The 22,515-nt window shown below is 41.0% G+C and overlaps 1 protein-coding gene across 1 annotated transcript in view; it reads right to left on the bottom strand.

Moving 5' to 3' along the window:
• Positions 1 to 22,515, bottom strand: part of ADAMTS12 (ADAM metallopeptidase with thrombospondin type 1 motif 12) — a 389,258-nt gene that overhangs the window by 53,258 nt on the left and 313,485 nt on the right. Inside the window, exon 18 of the mRNA XM_005694823.3 lies at positions 10,660 to 10,870. Within this exon, the coding sequence (XP_005694880.2) occupies positions 10,660 to 10,870 (211 nt within the window). The remainder of the gene's footprint in view (positions 1 to 10,659; positions 10,871 to 22,515) is intronic.

The raw sequence follows: 22,515 nt of genomic DNA, 5'->3' as shown, positions 1-22,515 counted from the left end.
AACTTGTCTCACAGCCCTCGTGTGTGCATGCGTGCGAAGTTGCTTCAGTCACGTCTGACTCTGAGACGCCACGGACTGTAGCCCGCCAGGCTCCTCTGTCCATGGGATTTTCCAGGAAAGAACACTGGAGTGGGTTGCTGTGCCCTCCTGCAGGGGATCTTCCTGACCCAGGGACTGAACACATGTTTCTTATGTCCCCTGCATTGGCAGGCGGGTTCTTTACCACTAGCGCCACCTGGGAATCCTCAGGAGGGATCAACTCTGAGGACACCTTACTCCTAGACTTCCAGTTATTGTGAATGAAACATGCTGCCCGTCATGGCAGTAAAGAAAGGATGCTGTGGTTGTCAAACCCAGCCAGCCCTGAGGGGACTCAAGAAGGGGAAGAGCAGGGCCCTGACCCAGATAGCTAAGGTGTACATCAGAGGCATGATTTCCGAAAGCCCAAGCTCTTGCATCTTCTCATACATAGAAAAGTGCTAAATTCATTAACTTGAGATATCTGGTTTTCTTTAATTAATGATAATCTTTAGCTATGAGGCCCTATAGCTCAGGAGTTAGAGCAACTGGTCTTGTAAACCAGGGGTCGTGAGTTCATATCTCGCTGGGGCCCGCTGAGTTCCAACTACCTGGTCTTTGTCGCAAAAACCTCAATGTCAGTCCCAAGCTTCCAATTTACCCCTGCCCCGCCTCTCTCCCTTAACGACCACAAGTTTGTTTTCTACATCTGTGACTCTTTTCCCTTTTGTGCAACACTGTAAGTCAACTATGCATGCTAGGTCACTTCAGTCTAGCTCTCTGCGACCCTATGGACAGTGGTTCACCACGAGATTCTCCAGGCAAGAATACTGGAGTGGGTTGCCATGCCCTCCTCCAGGGGATCTTCCCCACCCAGGGACTAAGCCCGCCTCTCTTACGTCTCCTGTGTTGGCAGGTGGGTGCTTTACCACAGGCGCCACCGGAGAAACCCCTATACTCTGGCCCCTCCCTTACCTCTCTGGTACAGTCCCTCAGAGCTATCCGAGAGGTTGCATCTCAGGCTTAATGCCTCCCTTTTGTCCACCAAATAAAACATAACTCTTGACTTGGAGGCTGTGCATTTTTTCAGTCAACATTACAAAACTGGTGAGACAGTACATTTCTATTGTTTAAGGTGCCCAGTTTGTGGTCCTTTGTTAAGGCAGCCGGAGCAAGCAAATACACGGCACTGTGGAGAATCAGTATGACCCCCAACTGGTTTTCTTCAAGTAGCTGTTTCAGACAAGGGTGATCACATGTGTTCTCCTGGAATCCTGGCAAAGCATGGGCTGCTGGCCTCTGGGAAGAACTGAGATGCTGGCACTTGCAGAGGTGACATGCCGAAAGAGCAGGTGGTCAAGGCTAAAGCATCAGGTGTCCAGTCTCTCATGACTGCCCGGGATCTTGAATGAAACTGGGGAATACTGAGAGGAATTGACTCAGCTGTGTCTTCTTACCTTCTGTGCTGTCTCCCTGCAGTTCTCAGGAACTCCTGTGGCTCTTCATGTGAGTTTTGAATGTCTGTTTTCATTTAGCAACAGATAAGCCATGGGCACTTGCTGCACTGCCTTCTGTTTGAAGAGCCAGGAGAGCTTGATCGTGAAACATTTAGTCTATCTGGTCACACGTGGAAGCCAAAACCCGTGTGAACAGCTTTGCACTTAATAGATTCTCAGGGGCTGGCCTAATTAACTGTATTCTTTTGTTTGTTTGTGTGCTTTGGTCAGGCACAAGGAAAGTAGATTAAAGATCTCTGCAGACCCAGAGCATGTCTGCTTCTGAGGCTCTACCCTAAGGCCCATCCAATATATTAAAAACCATCTCTAGTCTCAAGTGACATATAATCTTTTTCTGTAAAAACAATTTGAAAAGCTGTTTATTCTTTTGCTTTTGAAAACATTTGGTGAGGACCACTCATTTAATTTATGAGTGGCTCTGATTTCTCTGTGATCATTACACATAGTCTGGAATTCCAGCAAAGTGAGAAAAGCCAGTCTACAAATTGTTTCCTAAACAGACTACATTTTTTTATGAACACTGAGAGCTATCACGTTGTTACATTTTGCAGATGTTTGAGAGCTGTATGCCAGAGTTCAGAGTAAAAGCTCTGTTGCCAGCAGTCAAATCCTGGCTCCGTTGCTTAAAGGCTGTGTGACTTTGGACACACTTCTAAATATCTCTATGCCTCTCTTTCTTTACCAGTGAAATGGGGCTAATTAGGCCATTGTGTGCTCAGCCGTGTTTGACCCTTTGCGACCCTATAGGCTGTAGCTCATCAGGCTCCTCTGTCCATGGGATTTTCCAGGCAAGAATACTGGAGTGGGTGGCCATTTCGTCCTCTAGGGGATCTTCCTGACCCAGGGCTCAAACCTGCATCTCCTGGGTCTCCTGTATTGGTAGGTGGATTCTTTACCACTGAGCCACCTGGTAAGCCTGGTAATACCTACAAAGGTATTTAATATACATACTAAATGCTTGATAATCATTTGTTTTTAATATGTAATTAAATATTGATTTCTGATTTTGCAGTGTCCTTTGCTTTATTGGAGCAACACAGTAGTTTTGTTTTTCAGATTTTAAACACTTTTGTGGGTCCATGAAAACCTTGCAGCACTAAGCCATGTGCCCCTGCATAAAAGGGCTCTGAGCTCAGAGAGGGAGTTAGATGAAGATGCAGGGGCCAACACACGTTCCCCCCTACAGTCTGGAAGGATTCCCTTTTCTCCACACCCTCTCCAGCATTTATGATTTGTAGACTTTTTGATGGTGGCTATTCTGGCCTGTGTGAGGTGATACGTTATTATAGTTTTGATCTGCATTTCTCTAATAATTAGTGATGTTGAGCATTTTTTCATATCTATATGTCTTCTTTGGAGAAATGTCTATTTAGATATTCTGCCTACTTTTAAAAACTGGACTGTTTGATTTTTTTTGCTATAAGAACTACCATATGACCCAGCAACCCCATTCCTTGGCATATACCCAGAGAAAGCCATAATTCAAAAAGATATATGCACCCCAGTGTTCACTGTGGCACTATTTACAATAGCCAGGACATGGAAGCCAGGACATGTTCATTAACCGAGGAATGGGAAAAGAAGTTAGGGTACATATATGCAGTGGAATATCATAAAAAAGAGTGAGGGAATGCCATTTGCAGCAACATGGATGGATGCAGAGAATGTCATACTGAGTGAAGTAAGTCAGCTAAAGACAAATATTATATATTGCTTATATATGCATCTTAAAAACTGGGTACAAATAAACTTACAAAACAGAAATAGAGTCACAGATGTAGAAGGCAAACATGGTTGCCAGGGGCAAGGGTTGAGAGGGGTAAATTGGGAGACTGGGCTTGATATATAAACACTGCTGTGTATGTGTGGGTGTGTGTGCTTAGTCATGTCTGACCCTGCAACCTATGGATCGTAGCCCACCAAGCTCCTCTGTCCATGGGCTTTTCCAGACAAGAATACCAGAGTGCATTGCTATAGCACTGAGAACTCTACTCAGTACTCTGTAATGGCCTATTTGAAAAAAGAATCTTAAAAAGAGTTGCGATATATATATGTACAACTGATTCACTTTGCCATACAGGAGACACTAGCACAACACTGTAAATCAACTATACTCCAATAATTGTGTGTTGTTTTTTTTTTTTAAAGAAAATGTAAGGGCCATAGATCCATTCTATCAGGGAACTTGGGTGTCACTGACTGGACAAGGCTTGCAAAGTAAGAGTAACATGGAAAACAGACCCTTGTCTTCTTTCTTGCCTGATAATAAAGTTCTCATTTAGTGAATGCTCCAGTATTCTTGGGCTTCCCTGGTGGCTCAGCTGGTAAAGAATCCTCCTGCAATGCAGGAGACCTGGGTTCGATCCCTGGGTTGGGATGATCCCCGGGTTGGGACGATCCCTGGAGAAGGGAAAGGCTATCCACTCCAGTATTCTGGCCTGGAGAATTTAATGGACTGTATAGTCCATGGGGTCGCAAAGAGTCGGACATGACTGAGCGACTTTCACTTTCACTGCACTATTTGCCAGGCACTATGTGAAGGGGTCACATGGATTATCATTAAACTTTCTGATAATCCTGTCTTTCTAAATGAGCAAAGGTTGAGAGAGGCTTAACACTAGCTCAGTTACAGCTTGGCACAGCTGGAAAACCTAGGAAAATTACTATCCCAGGAAATCTATTAGTCTAACTGCTGGGAGAAATATGGGAATTAATGAACTAAAATCAAACTCATAGACTTCAAGAATTAAATGAGATATTTAAATAGAGTGGATAGCAGCCAACAAAAGATGGATGACATTCTTATTATTTCCATCTATTCACTTTACTAAAAAATGATTATAAGTATAGAGCTTATTATATGCCAGGTATTCTTATGAGAATTTTAGGAATATTAGCTCATTTCATCCTCATAATTTCCCTAGAGTCCTCATTTTTAGAGATGGAGGAAACAAATCACAGGAAAATAAAAGTAACCACAGGGGGATTAAATTCACACATCTGATAAGTGGCAAAGCCAGAATTTGGACCTGGTAGAGGGAGGTGCATGCTCTTCACCACTAGACTGGCCACCTCTCAAAAGGCATGTCACTGAAGCGGGGTGTCTAGTGGGAGCCACAGAAACTTTGATACTTATCTTCATTTATAATAGAGCCCCCCTTCTGGACCCTCCAAGCCCAGAAAGTAGGCTGGGCAAAACCAGATTAAGATTCTTGATTCCTGAGATTGGGGGTGGGAGTCGGGTGTCTAGAATATGAACTTAGTGGGGAAGGGGCTGGTCACAGGGAGCAGGAAAGCTGTCTTTGGGGGCAGCCACTGACTCTCCCTGGGAAGGGAGAGACCTCCTCCTTCTGGCATCTCCTGGGTCAGGGAGGAGTGGTCCAGCCTGGCACAGATAAGCCCACCCTCCTCTCAGTGGTCTCTTGACAGGAAGGGCATCTCATGGATTTGCCTCTTCTTCTTCTTACCTTGGTCATCCCAGGGAGGACCATTCTACACGCTTCTAAAAGCATCACAGTTGACCTCAGGACAAAATCCAGACCATAAATACCATGTGTAGCAGGAGTCACTATATTATCTTTTTTTCTTTTCCTATTTTGTGGCCCTTTATTTGAAAAGTAAGTACATATTTTTCTTAATCAGTTGGGTGCAATTGTAGGAAAAATTGCTCCTTTCTTGATTTTATCATTTCTAAGTTTATTGGCTGACTTCTTTTTTAAGGACTTCCCTGGTGGCTCAGATGGTTAAGTGTCTGCCTACAGTGTGGAAGATCCAGGTTCAATCCCTGGGTCAGGAAGATCTCCTGGAGAAGGAAACAGAAACCCACTCCAGTATTCCTGCCTGAAGAATCCCATGGAAGGAGGAACCTAATAGGCTACAGTCCATAGGGTCACAAAGAGTTGGACATGACTGAGAGACTTCACTTTCACTTTCTTTTTTAAACCCTGTATCATCTCCTAAAACATTTCCCAGTATAGAATGTCAAAGACATTCATGCTTCAGCAAAGCTCATTAGAGGGCTAATGTATACAGACATTAGCAAGACAGCAGAGGGGGAAAAAAGGAGGATCCACTCAATGAATATTCTGATGCTGATTTAACTAAAAGCACCTCTCCTGACAACATCTCTAAATGAAGGCAGCAGCTCAGCCTCTCAGTGGAACTGGACACTGGATTCCACATCTGCCATCACTATACTATGCAGTGGCCTCTATTCAGAACAACAGACTCCAGCATTTGTCACTTGGCGCCAACATTTCAGTCCCTTGTTGTCCAGTGAGGCACATCGTTTTGCTCCCCAGAAACAGAAACACAATGAAAAGGACTCCTCAGCCAAATATGTAATTGTGGTCCCTTGAAAAAGCATGAAGATTCCGGCAATTAGTAAATTCTACATGACAAGAATTATTAACTGCTTTGGATGCAGCCAACACACTTTTGGTAAACAGTTTTAATGGACCAGTCACAATACCCCATTTAGCCTTATTTTGACAACACTGTAATTTACAGCAATCGAGGTTGGCAGTGGACTAATAGGGTCAGGCCAGACACAGGCTGTGATTATACCTTCCCAGGAACAGCAGGGAAATACCCTGTCCTGTTATTGATGTGTTCACATGAATCAGTGCAATACCAGCAACACGCCTATATTAGGTTGTAGATGTTTTCTTTGCATGTACACCTTTGTCTTTCTTTTTTTGGGAGTCCTAGCTCTCTCATTTGATTAGCAGTTATTACAATAAAGGAACTATATCTTTTTTTATTTCCACCCAGCTGCTACTGAGAGTATTATATACAGAATTAGAAGCTAAATAAGGGCCTCCCAGGGGGTGCAAATGGCAGGAGACATAAAGATGTGGGTTCAATCCCTGGATCAGGAAGATCCCCTGGAGGAGGGCATGACGACCCACTTCAGTAGTCTTGCTTGGAGAATCCTACCGATAGAGGAGCCTGGCAGGCTACAGTCCATAGTGTCACAGAGTTGGACATGACTTAAGTGACTTTTCATGCACGTATGCAGAAGCTATATAAACCTAAATTGTGACTTTGAGCTAATGAAATAGTTTTGGAAATACAGTTATAAAAAATGGTTGTATTCAAATAAGAGTTTTCTGCTTTCAAATAGTTATCTTCAGAGATGGTACCTTTGCTTATACAAAATTTTGAATTCTTTTTTTAAAAAAATAACCATATATTGTCAAATGAACAGTTTTGATATCTGCAGCTGGTCAGGAAAATTCTGCGTAGAAACTAAGTGTTACATAGGATCATTCATTCTCAGTGGGGGCAATGAAGACTGGTTCTGGGGTGGAGTGAGTTAAAAAACCTCACCCTCTTTATGTATAAAGCACAGATATATACATAGTACATAAATAAATACATAGTATATCTGTCCTATGATTATGTATTATATAATTCTTTCATATGAAATGTTCAGAAAGGCAGTTCTCTGGAAATATGAAGTGGATTAATGTTTGTCTAGGGCTGGGGAATGAAGGTAGGGACCTGGGATGATGATTAGTGCATGCAGGGTTTATTTAGGAGGTGATGAAAACATTCTTAAATTACTGTGGTAATGACTGTTTAACTCTGTGAATATACTAGAGGTCATTTGTTTGTTCACTTTCAATGGGTGAATTTTATGGTATGTGAATTATATCTCAACACACACACACACACACACACACACAAACCACTTCCCTCCTTGAAAATAAAATCATGAAAAAGAGAAAGACAATTAGGAAAGAGCCTCTAAAAAGACACTTAAGGAGTCATTTCCTTCTCCAGGGGATCTTTCTGACCCAGGGATTGAACCCAGGTCTTCTGCATTGCAGGCATATTCTTTACTATCTGAGCCACCAGGGAAGCCCATTGGGGGGAAAAAAAAAATCAGAAACACTGCCTTGGATCAAAAAAGTGAATTCCATCTTAAATCTCTGTATTCCCAGTTCAAATATCCATGATGAGAATTTATCCTCAATTAGCCCAAACAGTTCTTGGGTTAATCCTACCTAAGTCAGGCAATATCCTCTGAGCCTCATCTCTACCAGTAGGTAGAGTCTGGAATTAGTTTTGCTGCCCAGAACCTGGTCTCTAACAGCAGTGAGGCTGAGAAAAGATTTTAGAAGAGGCACATCTTATGGGAATCAGGAATCATGGCTGCCCTATAGAAGTCATATTAGAAACAGTCTGCTAAAAACTAAGTTGCTTGAGACTGCTAGAAGACCCTTGAGTCTAACTCAGTGTTGCAGGGTAAGTTCTCAAGGAGACAGACTCTGAGGTGTTTAGCTAGCATGGCTTTTATTAGGAAGTACTCTGGAAATCAACTCCTGTCAGAAAGAGGGGAAGGAAACAGGATACAGCCTAGGGGAGATGGTGCCATGATGCAGGCCTGACAACAAGTTTAGCCAGCCTCAAGAGAAGCTCTGGTCCTGGGATAGCCCTTCAGAGTCGTCCCAACAGCTGAATATAAGCCCTTTACTTCTGAAAATGTGTCTGGGTAGTACATCACAGCATCCTCCCAACTCAGGTCCATGACTTCAGACTATACTATAAAGCTACAGTCATCAAAACAGTGTGGTACTGGCATAAACCACAAATATAGATCAACAGAATCAAACAGAACGTCCAGAGATAAACCCATGCACCTGTGGTCACTTGATCTGTGACAAAGGAGGCAAAAATATACACTGGAGAAAAGACAGTCTCTTCAATAAGTAGGGCTGGGAAAACTAGACAGCTACCTGTGAAATAATGAAATTAGAACACTCCCTAATACCATACACAAAAATAAACTCAAAATGGATTAAAGACCTAAATGTAAGGCCAGATACTATAACACTCTCAGAGAAAAATATAGGCGGAATACTTTCTGACATAAATCACAGCAAGATCTTTTTTGATCCACCTCCTAGAGCAATGAAAATAAAAATAAACAAATGGGATCTAATTAAACTTAAAAACCTTTGCATAGCAAAAGTAACCATAAATGAAATGAAAGGGCAATCTTCAGAATGGGAGAAAATATTTGCAAATGAAGCAACCGACAAGGGATTAATTTCCAAAATATATAAACAACTCATGTATCTCAATATATATATATATATATTAAAAACCCCAATCTAAAAACCTAAATAAATGTTTCTCCAAAGAAGACATACAGATGGCCAAAAAACATATGAAAAGATGCTCAACATCACTAATTATTAGAGAAATATGAATCAAAACCTCAATGAGGTATTACCTCACACAGGTTAGAATGGCCACCATCAAAAAATCTATAAAGAATAAATGCTGGAGAAGGTGTAGAGAAAAGGGAACCCTTTTACAGTGTTAGTGGGAATGTAAATTGGTGGATAAACAACAATTTTAAACAAATAATAACAAAAAATAACAAAATAAACAGCTACTATGGAGAACAGTATAGAAATTCCTTAAAAAACTAAAAATAGAACTATCATACAACCCAGCAATTCCATTCTTAGGCATATATCCAGGGAAAGCCAGAATTCAAAAGGGTGCATGCACCCCGATGTTCACTGCAGCACTATTTACACTAGTGGGGACATGGAAGAAACCTACATGTCCATCAACAGAGGAACAGATAAAGAAGAGATGGCACATATATACAATGGAATATTACTCAGCCTTAAAAAGGAATGAAATGATGCCATCTGCAGAGCTGTGGACTGACCTGGAGATTGTCATGCAGAGTGAAGTGAGTCAGAAAGAGAGAAACAGATATCACGTGGTATTGCTTGTATGTGGATCTACAAAAATGATACAGATGAATTTATTTGCAAAGCAGAAACAGTCACAGATGTAGAAAACACACTTATGATTACCAAGGGGGAAGTGGGGTGGGCTAAATCAGGAGACTGGGATTGACATATACACTTCTATGCATAAAACAGATAACTAATGAGGACCTACTGCATAACACAGGGAACTCTACTCAGTGCTCTGTGGGGACCTAAATGAGAAGGAAATCTAAAAAAGAGTGAATATATATAGACATATACCTAATTCACTTTGCTGCACAGCTGAATTCTTCTTTAGATAGTACTTTATAAGTTATGAAAAGCAATAGCATTACTTATAATCAAGAATCACTTTAAACACAAAGGTCTTATCCAAATGGATCAGATTACTCCTTTATCCACCAGACTTAATTCTAATCAACTTCCTGTGGCTTTCTCCTGAATCAAATATTTTCCATTTCTCTGATGGTGAGTCTAAGAGGAATTCTAAGATACTCTGGTCAATAGTAGCATTATTATGGAAACGATGTGGCTTCCCAAGGAAGCTCATAAGAAGTCAACAACCATCAATATATTCTGGCCTGTTGGTTTTAAAAGTCATTTATTTTCTGGTCATTCCTTAGGTCACTGACTGAAATACACATAGGGAAGCAGAGCAAGGCCCCTGGAGACTCCAGCACCCTTGCAGAAAGCAGAGGTCTACTTCTACTACAGACTCTGGTAGCAAAAGTCCTGACAGTTCTAGGTCCCCTGGTGACCCAAAGAAAGTTAAAGCCTGGAAGGATTTCATGATCTTCTAGCCTATGGATTTCCAGTCATACTTGGAGAATCAGATCAGATTAACTGTGGGGAAATGCAACACTATTTGAATTTATGTGACTAATAGTACACATCTCAAACCTTCATCAGGTCTGAATAGATGGATGATTTGAGAGGCTTCTCCAAGTGGCAAGTACATTGCCTATCATTCCAGTTAGAGTGACTCTCCTTTAGTTTTAGTCTGAAACATAAGTTCCAGTAAATGTCTGGCAAGCCAGCTTTTGGGGTAGATGGGAGAGCCTTGATTTGTTCCCAACGGTTAATAACGGACCGGCAAAAATCCTGAAGATTTTTCAATTAGCTGCCGTGAGCCTGAGTATATAAGATCCAGGTCATTCCAGGCAGGTAGATATCCGACCAGATGAGAGGAAGATCTTGTAAGAATGGAAAACAAGCAAGATAGGATACTGGGAGGTGGGAAATGCAGAAAACAGGCCACTGGGCACCTTACCCCCAGCCACTTTGGATTAGTTAATGAGGAGGATGGGTGAGAGTGCTGATGAAGCACGAATAACCCTGGTGTCCCTTTTAACCCCTGGGCTCACCTCACTCCAGTTGCCCACTGTCCAGTCTGATGGACACAGGATGTCTCTGTTGCAGGACACGAGGGTCTTGGGCTTCAGCAGATGCTGGCAGTCTTGAGAGGGGAGAGCCTGCTCATCCGAGCCCATGGTCTGGATGCACAGCACTGTTCGCTTCTTTTCTCCATGGGGCCCACATGTTGCAGAACATGCTTCCCACTCCCCTGCCCACCACCTGCAGACACATAGGGACATGTGAGAAAAGATCAGCTCGAGTCGATACACATGCACTTCAACCACTGGATAGAAATCCAGAGCAGAAACACTGATTACAGAGTTGGGAGGTCCCTAAAGATGTTTCAGCCCAGTAAAGGGCGCTCTGCAGACAAGGCCACGGCTAGCTTGTTCAATCACAGCTATGGAACTCCGCAGAACACTTGGCATAAGTACATGATAAGTAAGCATGTCTTTAAATGAAAAAAACAATCCTCCCACCAAATCCCCTCTCTTCTCAGACAAGAAAACTGAGGTCCTGTTTTCTCTTGTGAAACCTCAAGCAAGTTTAACCTTACTTTCCACATCTGTTGAATGGATGTAACAATATTGACTTTAGTACTGAAGTACTAAATGTACTGAAATACCAATTTATGTACAGTGTATAGTACACAGCCTGACATAATACAAGCTCAATCATTTGTAATTATAATTATTGTTTTAACTGCTGCTATTGACTAAAAGAACCCAATTAGAATCTAAGTCTCCTGGCTCCTAACTGAATATTTTTCTATTTCAATATGATACACTTAATTAATTTTCAATTATGTAGAAGATGCACAGTCAGGGGCTTTGTCATCATTCTCTCCCTCCTCCATCTCCTTCAGTCTACCTGTGAATATTCTCACTGGTTGCTTTAAAAGAAAGAAGTAGGAAAACAAGAAATGTATTAAATAAGATCATCTCTTGGTTTTTGTCAGCTCTTCTTGATAAGTTGAATAGTTGAAACTGTTGCCTAAATTAATATTCTGGATTCTCTATGGAAAAATGAAGATGTGTGATTTTCCTCTACCTGCTATCATGGTTGATTGCCTCAAGGTTCTAGGATGCGGGGCCCCGTGGTTACACTAAAGTCACTTTTGAAAGTGCCAAGGAACCCTCTTTGGAGCCATCTCTTTTCCTCCTTCTTCATCATTGTCCAAATCTTCCTCAATATCAAATACAGAACAGGTATCTTGACCGAGCACACTTTGGGGCACCATTGCTTCGACGTGTAGTCTGCTTATTCATCCCTCCATGCAGGAATAAAATAGAATATTTGTTTTTCATAGAAAACAGTACAGCATGTGAATTCCTTTATTCTTGACTTTAAGGAAATCTTCTGACCTTGAGATAGTATCAAATTTTAAAGTAGATTAAACTGTGTACTACTACTTATATCTACAAAATATTAGATTTATTTGAGTAGGACTTCTTTGATTCTCATACTTTTAATCTCTGGTTAAAAATACTAGACGAAAGCTTTTCCTCAATTCTATTATATTCTTCAGTTAATAAGTAATTAAGATTACTTATTTAGTCCCTGGTATTTAATATCTGGCCATCCTATGTAGATAAAGAGCTAATATTGGGACCTTATGATGTGACACCAAATAAATGTCCTCTGTGTTAATCTAATTACTCTGTCCTACCTCTGACATTTCTGTGGGAGGCCAGACACACTATCAAATAAATCAAATGCCATTCTGGAAGGGCCTTAATGTGAGCTGACTGAAAGTCCGATTTATCTAGCTACTTACTACAAGGCTTTCAGCTATGTTACTAAAAGGTGATAATAGACTTCCTTGTTTCTCTTTCTGAAGCTGCCTTCACAGACTCCTGGGGACATCTTGCATATGTTTGCTCCTAGTTTAAGGTGAAATCCACCCTCTTTATTTCCCTGCAAAGGTCTTCCAGGCCCAGGACTCAGGAGCTATTGCCAAACTGTTCTCTGTTGTCCAGCTCATTCATTTTGGTGTCTGCCATAAACCCACCTCTTGGAGGAGATTTATAAAAGAATCTTGTTTTACATTTATATTTATAGGAGGTTTATAACAGGAGACTGTTTACCTGCTCTGAATGATAGCTGAGAAGCACAGTATAACATTCCAAGAACTCAGCAGGGCAAAAAGCTCAGACCACACATTTATTCACCACCCCCTGCAAGGCAACCTTTTTCATTTAATCAGAATATAATCAACAATCTAATCCAACTTTTTCCATTTTTGCTATTAATTTTTCTCTTGCTAGAATGCCCATATCTGTCACACCTAAAGTACAAGTGGGTAACTGATCATGCATTGTCTCATACTGTTTTTTTTTTTTAATTGTCTCTATAATTAGTCAATCTGAACATTTCAGGTACTAGGTAAAAGTCCTAAGGACCTGGCCTGTATCAGTGATTCTCACTGTATCATCACTTGTGGATCTTTAAAAAGGTATCAGCTATCAGTTCAGGCCCCCTTGCTATATTGGATGGCCAGAATCTCTTGAGGTTAGGGCAAAGGCATCAGTATTAAGAATTCTTTGATGACTTTCATATGGAGTCAGGATTAAAAACCATTGGTGTTATGATGGGCTTCTCAGGTGGCATTAGTGGTAAAGAACCCGCCTGCCAGTGTGGCAGACATGGGTTTGATCCCTGGATTGGAAAGATCCTCCAGAGGAGGGCATGGTAGCCCACTCCAGTATTCTTGCCTAGAGAATCCCATGGACAGAGGAGCGTGGCAGGCTATAGTCCATAGGGTTGCACAGAGTTGGGCACGACTGAAGTGACTTAGCACACATGCATGGTGTTATGACATCAGATAAATGAATTTGATTGTTTATCTTGAAATTTTTTCTATAAAGAATGGACTCTGTAGATTTAGTATGCTATTAGGACAAAGATTAGTACAAAGATAGTAGTTATAAAAATTGATATTTTAAAGGAAATTTCTATTCTAAGCAAGAGTTTTAAATCATGAGGCATTCTTTTTGCACAAAAACCCACATGCAGCTGCCAAGCTGGAAAAGCCTGTTATAAGAGTTTATGGAGCATTTAAATATACAGAGCACTATCACAGCTGGAGCCTGGCAGAAGTTTGCTTTCCTGTAAATCAAAGTTCAGAGAGAAATCATAGAGAGAAGAGACTCAAATGACCTCTTTCTGGAGTCAGATACACTTTCAATTCCAAAGAATTTCTTTCTTGATAGCCTACTCCATCCTGGAGTGTACCATGCAAACTTTCATTCTGGAAGCCACTGACGATATAACACAGATTTCTTACATTAAGATTAACAGAAGCTTTTTATTAAATCTTTTTTAAAAAATCTGTCTTAAGTATCCATTTGGGAAAGAACACAGAAGGTCCAAATTGGGTATAGAAACAAATTATTACTGAAGGACAATAATCCAGAAATAAAAAGATTAAATCTTGCATATGAAATCATTTTAGGAGCAGAAATGACAGCCCTGAGCAACGGTATGAACTTTTCAGACAGCATGAAAATTAGGTGACAGGGGAAGATGTTACAGCTTGAAATTCATATCTAAGGAAACTACTGGACTAGTCTTTCAAAGACAAATAATGTTAAGATAGCCATCGACATTTATTATTCTTTAAAAAAGCAAATTAATTTCCTTTCTTTAATACCCTTGTGAGTTTGCAGGCATGATTTAGCTTTGAAGTTAGTTTCTGCTTGTTAATAACTTTTTCATTGTGTTTTAATGTGTGAGAAATATTTTAAACTTGGATTTCTGACTTCAGGACCGAAACGCGCTCATCCTGAGATCCTGGGCAGCAGCACAGTGTATGAGCACCAGCACAGAACACAGTAGTTTCATCCAGGCTCAAATCTAGACTCTACCATTTCCGCTAAGTGATTTGGGAAGAATCTGAGGACTTTAGTGTCCTCATCTGTGCAATGGCATAAAAGTGTCTACCAATCAGAGTTGCTAACATGAATAAATCACTTGGCAACATGGAAAAGGCTTGAAGTAGAGTGGGTTCTCAATTCAGAAATCATACTCCTTGGTATTTATCTAAAGGAGCTGAAAACGTTTTGTTCACACAAAACCCCACATAGGGATGTTTACGGTAGCTTTACTCATAATTCCCAAAACTTGGATGCAATCAAGATGTCCTTCAGAAGGTGAACTGATAAACTGTGGTCCATCCCAATAATAGAATAATATTCACACAGAAAAGAAATGAGCTATCAAGCCATGAAAAGACATGGAGAAACCTTGCTGCTGCTAAGTCGCTTCAGTCGTGTCCGACTCTGTGCGACCCCATAAACGGCAGCCCACCAGGCTCCCCCGTCCTTGGGATTTTCCAGGCAAGAACACTGGAGTGGGTTGCCATTTCCTTCTCCAATGCAGGAAAGTGAAAAGTGAACGTGAAGTCGCTTAGTCATGTCCGACCCTTAGCAACCCCATGGACTGCAGCCTCCCAGGCTCCTCTGTCCATGGGATTTTCCAGGCAAGAGTACTGGAGTGGGGTGCCATTGTCTTCTCCAGGAGAAACCTTAAATGTGTATTATTAAGTGAAAGAAGGCAATCTGAAACGGTTATAAAATGTATGATTCCCACTATCTGAAATTCTGGAAAAGACAAAACTATAAAGGTGGTAAAAAGACCAGTGGTTGCCAAAGGAAAGAAGTAGAGATGAACAGGCAGAGCATGGAGGATTTTTAGATAGTGAAAATACTCTGCATGGTAACATAACAATGGGTAATGTCATTATATATTTGCCAAAACCCATGGAATGTATGTACATCACAAAGAGTGAGAACCCTATGCTAGACTATGGACTTTGGGAAATTATGATATGTCAGTGTAGATTTACCAATAAATAAGTAAATAAAGTATAAGAGAAAAGTAAAACAGTAGGTTCTGAAAATTGTTAGTAACCTCTACCTCACTACCATCTGGGGATAATATCTACCCTCTACCTCTTGACTTTATCATGAATCTTTTGGGAAGCTGAAACACAATAATAAGTAAGAAAGACTTCTATAAATTATCCATTATTTTGGAATATTTCATGAAATTCTATTTAACTTATCATATGCTACTTTAGTGGAGTAGAAAATGGCAACCCATTCCAGTATTCCTTTTTAAAAAAATTTATTTACTAAATTAATTTATTTTAATTGGAGGATAGTTACTTTACAATATTGTGATGGTTTTTGCTTGCCTGGATAATTTCATGGACAGAGGAGCCTGGCAGGCTAAAGTCCATGGCGTTGCAAAGAGCTGGACATGACTGACCACACAACACAAGCTACTTTAGAACACATTTTCAGGAATTGTACCTGTTATGTGTTGTATCTACTTAACATCTTCAGGAGTCAAAGTCTCTGACCATAAAGAGTCTTACCTATTTCAACAAAATGAACTGCATAATAGAAGCACAACAGGTGAATTTGCTAGTTGTTACTTTTGAGAAAGACTTTAGTCCTGAGGCATTAAATAAACCAACACAGATACAGCAAAAGGAATATGAATAATATATATAATATGAGGACAAATAAATGTTAAAAAAAAAGAACTTTCAATAAAGTTAGCTGCTGCTGCTGCTAAGTCACTTCAGTCACATCTGACTCTGTGCAACCCCACAGATGGCAGCCCACTGGGCTCCTCTGTCCCTGGGATTCTCTAGGCAAGAATACTGGAGTGGGTTGCCATTTCCCTTCTCCAATGCATGTATGCATGCTAAGTCGCTTCAGTTGTGTCTGACTCTGCGCAACCCTATGGACAGCAGCCCACCAGGCTCCTCTGTCCACGGGATTCTCTAGGCAAGAACACTGGCATGGGTTGCCATTTCCTTCTCCTATAAAGTTAGCTATCTGGGATCAAGCAACCCATCCCAATACAGGTATCATAAATTTTATTTATTTATTTATTTTTAATTGATGCTTACTTAGGCCTGTTTATTTATTTATTTTTTTTAAGATTTAAAATGTTTTATTTTTTTATTTTTTATTTTTTTAAATTTTAAAGTCTTTAATTCTTACATGCGTTCCAAACATAAATATATGTATGCATGTAAGTATGTGTGTGTGATCTTGGGTATACAAACAAAACTAAAGGCAGACATTCTACTTTCAAGCTAAAAAAATGCTACTGGGTTCTTTAATATCCCTCTCCAAAGGCTGTGCTTTAGCTTGAGGTCTGAACTGGGTACATTCAGGCTTGATCTGCTACACTTAGGATCTTTAAGGACCACAAGCTGGAGCCTAGGCATTAATCATGTATAGAAATTCAAGAAACTCAGACCTTGGGAAATGGATATCAGAGGGAAATCAAAACAAAAAAAATGCTACTTAATGATAAAAATTTTTAAAGAGTTGTCAAATTACATACGCTTTATTCTTCTTTAAGTATAATCTTCAAATTGTTTGGAGGGAATTGGAGGAAATTATGTTCCCAACACAACAGCAGAAACTGAGCATAGGATGTATTGTTTTCCTCCCTTGAAGTACAATGATGTGCAGTGGCAGAAGCAGCAGCTACAAAAATGATCATCAGCTCCCCAAGAAAACCTGAGCACTGGATGTCACATTTGTACTGAGTGGGACAGCACAGTGACTGCCCGGTAGCCTATTACCTATTTGTGGCCATCAACACTTCCATTCTAGATGGTGATACCAGAGGTTCATTACTGATTTTGTGAGAGGAGGCTGTGGAATCGGTCGATTTTAAAATTGTGTGGTGAATCTTTTTTGCATCAGTGTACTCAGCTCAGGAAGCATTCCAGAGAAAAGCCCCAAATATCATTTACCTTGGAGTTTTCCAGGTGGTGCTAATGGTAAAAGGAATCTGCCTGCCAGTGCAGGAGACTAGATGTAAGAGATCTGGGTTTGATTCCTGGGTCAGGAAGATCCCCTAGAGGAGGGCATGGCAATCAACTCCAGTATTTTTTGCCTGGAGAAGCCCATGGACAGAGGAGCCTGGCAGACTACAGTCCACAAGGTTGCAAAGAGTCAAACATGACTGAAGCTACTTAGCATGCACATCATTTACCTTGTTCTAACAATGCTGCTCTTAGAAATGCAAGCTATGATTTATGTCGGAGAGTGTTTTGCCTATGTTCTCCTCTAGGAGTTTTATAGTTTCTGGTCTTACGTTTAGATGTTTAATCCATTTTGAGTTTATTTTTGTGTGCAGTGTTAGAAAGTGATCTAGTTTCATTCTTTTACAAGTGGTTGACCAGTTTTCCCAGCACCACTTGTTAAAGAGATTGTCTTTACTCCATTGTATATTCTTGCCTCCTTTGTCAAAGATAAGGTGTCCATATGCGTGTGGATTTATCTCTGGGCTTTCTATTTTGTTCCATTGATCTATATGTCTGTCTTTGTGCCAGTACCATACTGTCTTGATGACTGTGGCTTTGTAGTAGAGCCTGAAGTCAGGCAGGTTGATTCCTCCAGTTCCATTCTTCTTTCTCAAGATTGCTTTGGCTATTTGAGGTTTTTTGTATTTCCATACAAATCTTGAAATTATTTGTTCTAGTTCTGTGAAAAATATGGCTGGTAGCTTGATAGGGATTGCATTGAATTTGTAAATTGCTTTGGGTAGTATACTCATTTTCACTATATTGATTCTTCCAATCCATGAACATGGTATATTTCTCCATCTATTAGTGTCCTCTTTGATTTCTTTCATCAGTGTTTTATAGTTTTCTATATATAGGTCTTTAGTTTCTTTAGGTAGATATATTCCTAAGTATTTTGTTCTTTTCGTTGCAATGGTGAATTGAATTGTTTCCTTAATTTCTTTTTCTACTTTCTCATTATTAGTGTATAGGAATGCAAGGGATTTCTGTGTGTTGATTTTATACCCTGCAACTTTACTATATTCACTGACTAGCTCTAGTAATTTTCTAGTGGAGTCTTTAGGGTTTTCTATGTGGAGGATCATGTCATCTGCAAACAGTGAGAGTTTTACTTCTTCTTTTCCAATTTGGATTCCTTTTATTTCTTTTTCTGCTCTGATAAACAAATGGGATCTAATTAAAATTAAAAGCTTCTGCACAACAAAGGAAAATATAAGCAAGGTGAAAAGACAGCCTTCTGAATGGGAAAAAATAATAGCAAATGAAACAACTGACAAACAACTAATCTAAAAAATATACAAGCAACTTATGCAGTTCAATTCCAGAAAAATAAATGACCCAATCAAAAAATGGGCCAAAGAACTAAATAGACATTTCTCCAAAGAAGACATACGGATGGCTAACAAACACATGAAAAGATGCTCAACATCACTCATTATCAGAGAAATGCAAATTAAAACCACAATGAGGTACCACTTCACACCAGTCAGAATGTCTGCGATCCAAAAATCTGCAAGCAATAAATGCTGGAGAGGGTGTGGAGAAAAGGGAACCCTCCTAAACTGTTGGTGGGAATGCAAACTAGTATAGTCACTATGGAGAACAGTGTGGAGATTCCTTAAAAAATTGCAAATAGAACTACCCTATGACCCAGCAATCCCACTTCTGGGCATACACACTGAGGAAACCAGAACTGAAAGAGACACATGTACCCCAATGTTCATCGCAGCACTGTTTATAATAGCCAGGACATGGAAACAACCTAGATGTCCATCAGCAGATGAATGGATAAGAAAGCTGTGGTACATATACACAATGGAGTATTACTCAGCCATTAAAAAGAATACATTTGAATCCATTCTGATGAGATGGATGAAACTGGAGCCGATTATACAGAGTGAAGTAAGCCAGAAAGAAAAAAACATAAATACAGTATACTAACACATATATATGGAATTTAGAAAGATGGCAATGACAACCCTGTATGCAAGACAGCAAAAAAGACACAGATGTGTATAGCGGACTTTTGGACTCAGAGGGAGAGGGAGAGGGTGGGATGATTTGGGAGAATGGCATTGAAACATGTATACTATCATGTAAGAATCAAATCGCCAGTCTATGTCCAATGCAGGACACAGCATGCTTGGGGCTGGTGCATGGGGATGACCCAGAGAGATATTATGGGGAGGGAGGTGGGAGCGGGGCTTCATGTTTGGGAACGCATGTACACCCGTGGAGGATTCATGTCAATGTATGGCAAAACCAATACAGTATTGTAAAGTAAAATAAAGTAAAAAAAAAAAAGAAAAAGAAATGCAAGCTAAAGCGATATCAATTAACCACAGAGCTCCAAAGGGGACAGGGGCCATGGACAGTGATCATGTTTCTGGGCAAGGAATCCAGATGCTTGACTGTGGTCCCAGCCCTGACAACAGCTCTGTCTTGCTGGTGTACATGTCTCATATAGCTCTCCTGGCTGTAAGCTTCCTTAGGAAGTGACATATTTGTGCTATTCCAAAAAATCCTGAGAAAGCTCTAGTTACTTATTTTCCAAGCTTTGGTGCTTCTATGACTTGGTGAAGAGATTGCCTCTCCTCTCCCTTGCTTTTACACTGTGTGTGCACGTGTGTGCTCAGTTGTGTCCGACTCTTTGTGACCCATAGACTGCAGCAGGCTAGGCTCCTCTGTCCATGGAACTCTCCAGCCAAGAATATTGGGACGGATTGTCACGCCCTCCTCCAGGGGATCTTCCCGACTGGGGATCGAATCTGCATCTCCTGCATTGGCAGGCTGATTCTTTACCACTGAGCCACCTGGGAAGCTCCCACTTTACATCATGTAAATGTAATTAAGTAGTACACTGCTTGTGTTACTTTCCTAGGGCTGCTGTAAAACAAGTCACCACAAACTTGGTGGCAAAAACAAAAGAAATCTAGTTTCTTATGTCTCTGGAGGCCAGAAAGACAAGTCAGCATTACCGGGATGAAGTGAAGGTTTTGGCAGGGCTGCACTCTTTGGAGGCTCTAGGGAAGATCCATTCCTTCCATCTTCAAGTCTGTGGTGGCTGCCAGCACTCCCTGGCTGATGGCCTGTCACTCAAGTGTCTTCAAATCTTTCTCTTCCACCTCCATATTGTTTCTCGTGTGTGTGTGTGTGTGTCTGTGTGTGTCTGTGTGTGTCTGTGTGTGTCTGTGAAGTTTCCCTCGCTTCTATAAGGATACTATGATGGAATTTAGGGTCCAAATCAATAATTCAGTGTAACTTGCCCATTTCAAGACACTTCAACTTAATTACATCTTCAAAGACCCTTTCTCCAAATAAGGTAACACTTGCAGGCTCCAGGGAACAGGAAGTGGATATCATGGAGGCTAGTTTTTAGCTACTACATGACTACCTTCAGGGTCAACCTCCAGTCCCCAGAGCTCAGCCTGTATCACTTGGAATTCCTCTGTTGAGGCTCTTCCTGTGTCTACCAGGCTCCAGCCTCAGCTCATCTCCTGTCCATCAGCCTCTGGACTCTGACCCCAGTATCCGTCTCCTTCTAGCACTGGTTGTCCTACAGGATGACCTTCAGCTAGATAATTCTGGTAGTTAGAGTGCAGAGATAGGTAAAGATAACCACCCTTATGGGAACTGAATTCTGAAAATAGTGAGGCCAAGACTTTAGTTACAGGTGAATAAAAAATGTCAGATATGGACTGATGACTCTTCTCAAACAGAGTGGCTACCAAATCCACTGTTTTCTCTGACTATGCTGCTTTTCTGGACATAGCTAATATCCCCATCTCTCTCTTGGTCTCAGCAGGTGAGCACCTGCATCACATCTTTTGGTGCCCACCAACCTAGCACAAGGCTTGCCTATCTTTGAGGGGTCTGCTGTATGTCGACCCACTGCAGCCTTACAGCTACTTAGCCTTGAGTTTTAGGAGCTCTGCCTGGAGCCAGGTACCAGAGACATAGCTTTTATTATATCACAAAGTCACAGTGCTCAGTACATGTAACTGTAACATGGTTATCATTGCCATCATACCTCTCGTGGGAAATAATGAATGTTTAACAAAGATTTGCCAGTAATATTAAGGAAGGCCCAGGTAGTCTAAATAAAATAATAAAAATGTCCCTGAATCCTAGGGCCAAAGTTAGACTCAGGAACTAAACAGCTGTGGTTTTAAGAAGATAGCCACTCACCAGAAAGGATGGCACTGAAAAGTGAGGCAAGCATCCCAGGGTGTGTGTGGTGGCTGGCAGTTGGTGAGGGCAAAAGGAAGTGGCTGGTGAGAGTCATTGACTTTGATGGAGATAAATATGATGGAAGCACGTAAACTCCACAAAGGGATAGGCTATTGATGAGATAAGGCAAGTGATAAGAAAGATTCCTCTTTCCAGGCTCATTCTTCCCTGAGAAGGATCTATATAAACTGCAATGATTACATACGAAACCTAGTGGGGCCTGATCCTCCCCTCAAGTCCCTAGTTCTTCCCAGTGAAAGAGTTATGGGAGGGACTTCCCTGGTGGTCCAGTGGTTAAGACTTCACCTTCCAGTGTAGAGGGTGTGGGTTCAAACCCTGCTTGCAGAACTAAGATCCCACATGCCTTGTGGCCAAAAATCCAAAACCTAACAAAGGCAACATTGTAACAAACTCAATAAAGACATCAGGGTAGAGCCACAGCGAGGATAGAGGACAGTGGTACCTCTGTCCTCTCTCGATGGAGATGGGGTCCAGCTCTGAACCTCACAGCCCACCTTCCATCCAGAAAGAAACCCCAGAACTGGACAGAGAATCAACCTGACTCTGAGATGAGAACACCCTGGCCTCTGGGACCTCCCTGCCTGAGACCAGAAGAAACTGATGCTGTCTGCCTTAGCTGAGCTGTCTAGATGCTTCTTTTTGACCTGGTTACTTGGCATTTATCCCATTCTTTCAGCTCTTCTTTAGAATTCTGCCTGTCACTCGGTAGATTTATTATGCCAACCAGTCCCCTCCTGTTAAACTGAACTCTTCTTAATGTGTCTTCTTGGGACTG

Source organism: Capra hircus, chromosome 20 (assembly GCF_001704415.2).
Source record: "Capra hircus breed San Clemente chromosome 20, ASM170441v1, whole genome shotgun sequence".
NCBI classification, from domain to species: domain Eukaryota; kingdom Metazoa; phylum Chordata; class Mammalia; order Artiodactyla; family Bovidae; genus Capra; species Capra hircus.
This window is presented reverse-complemented; position numbering and strand designations above follow the sequence as displayed.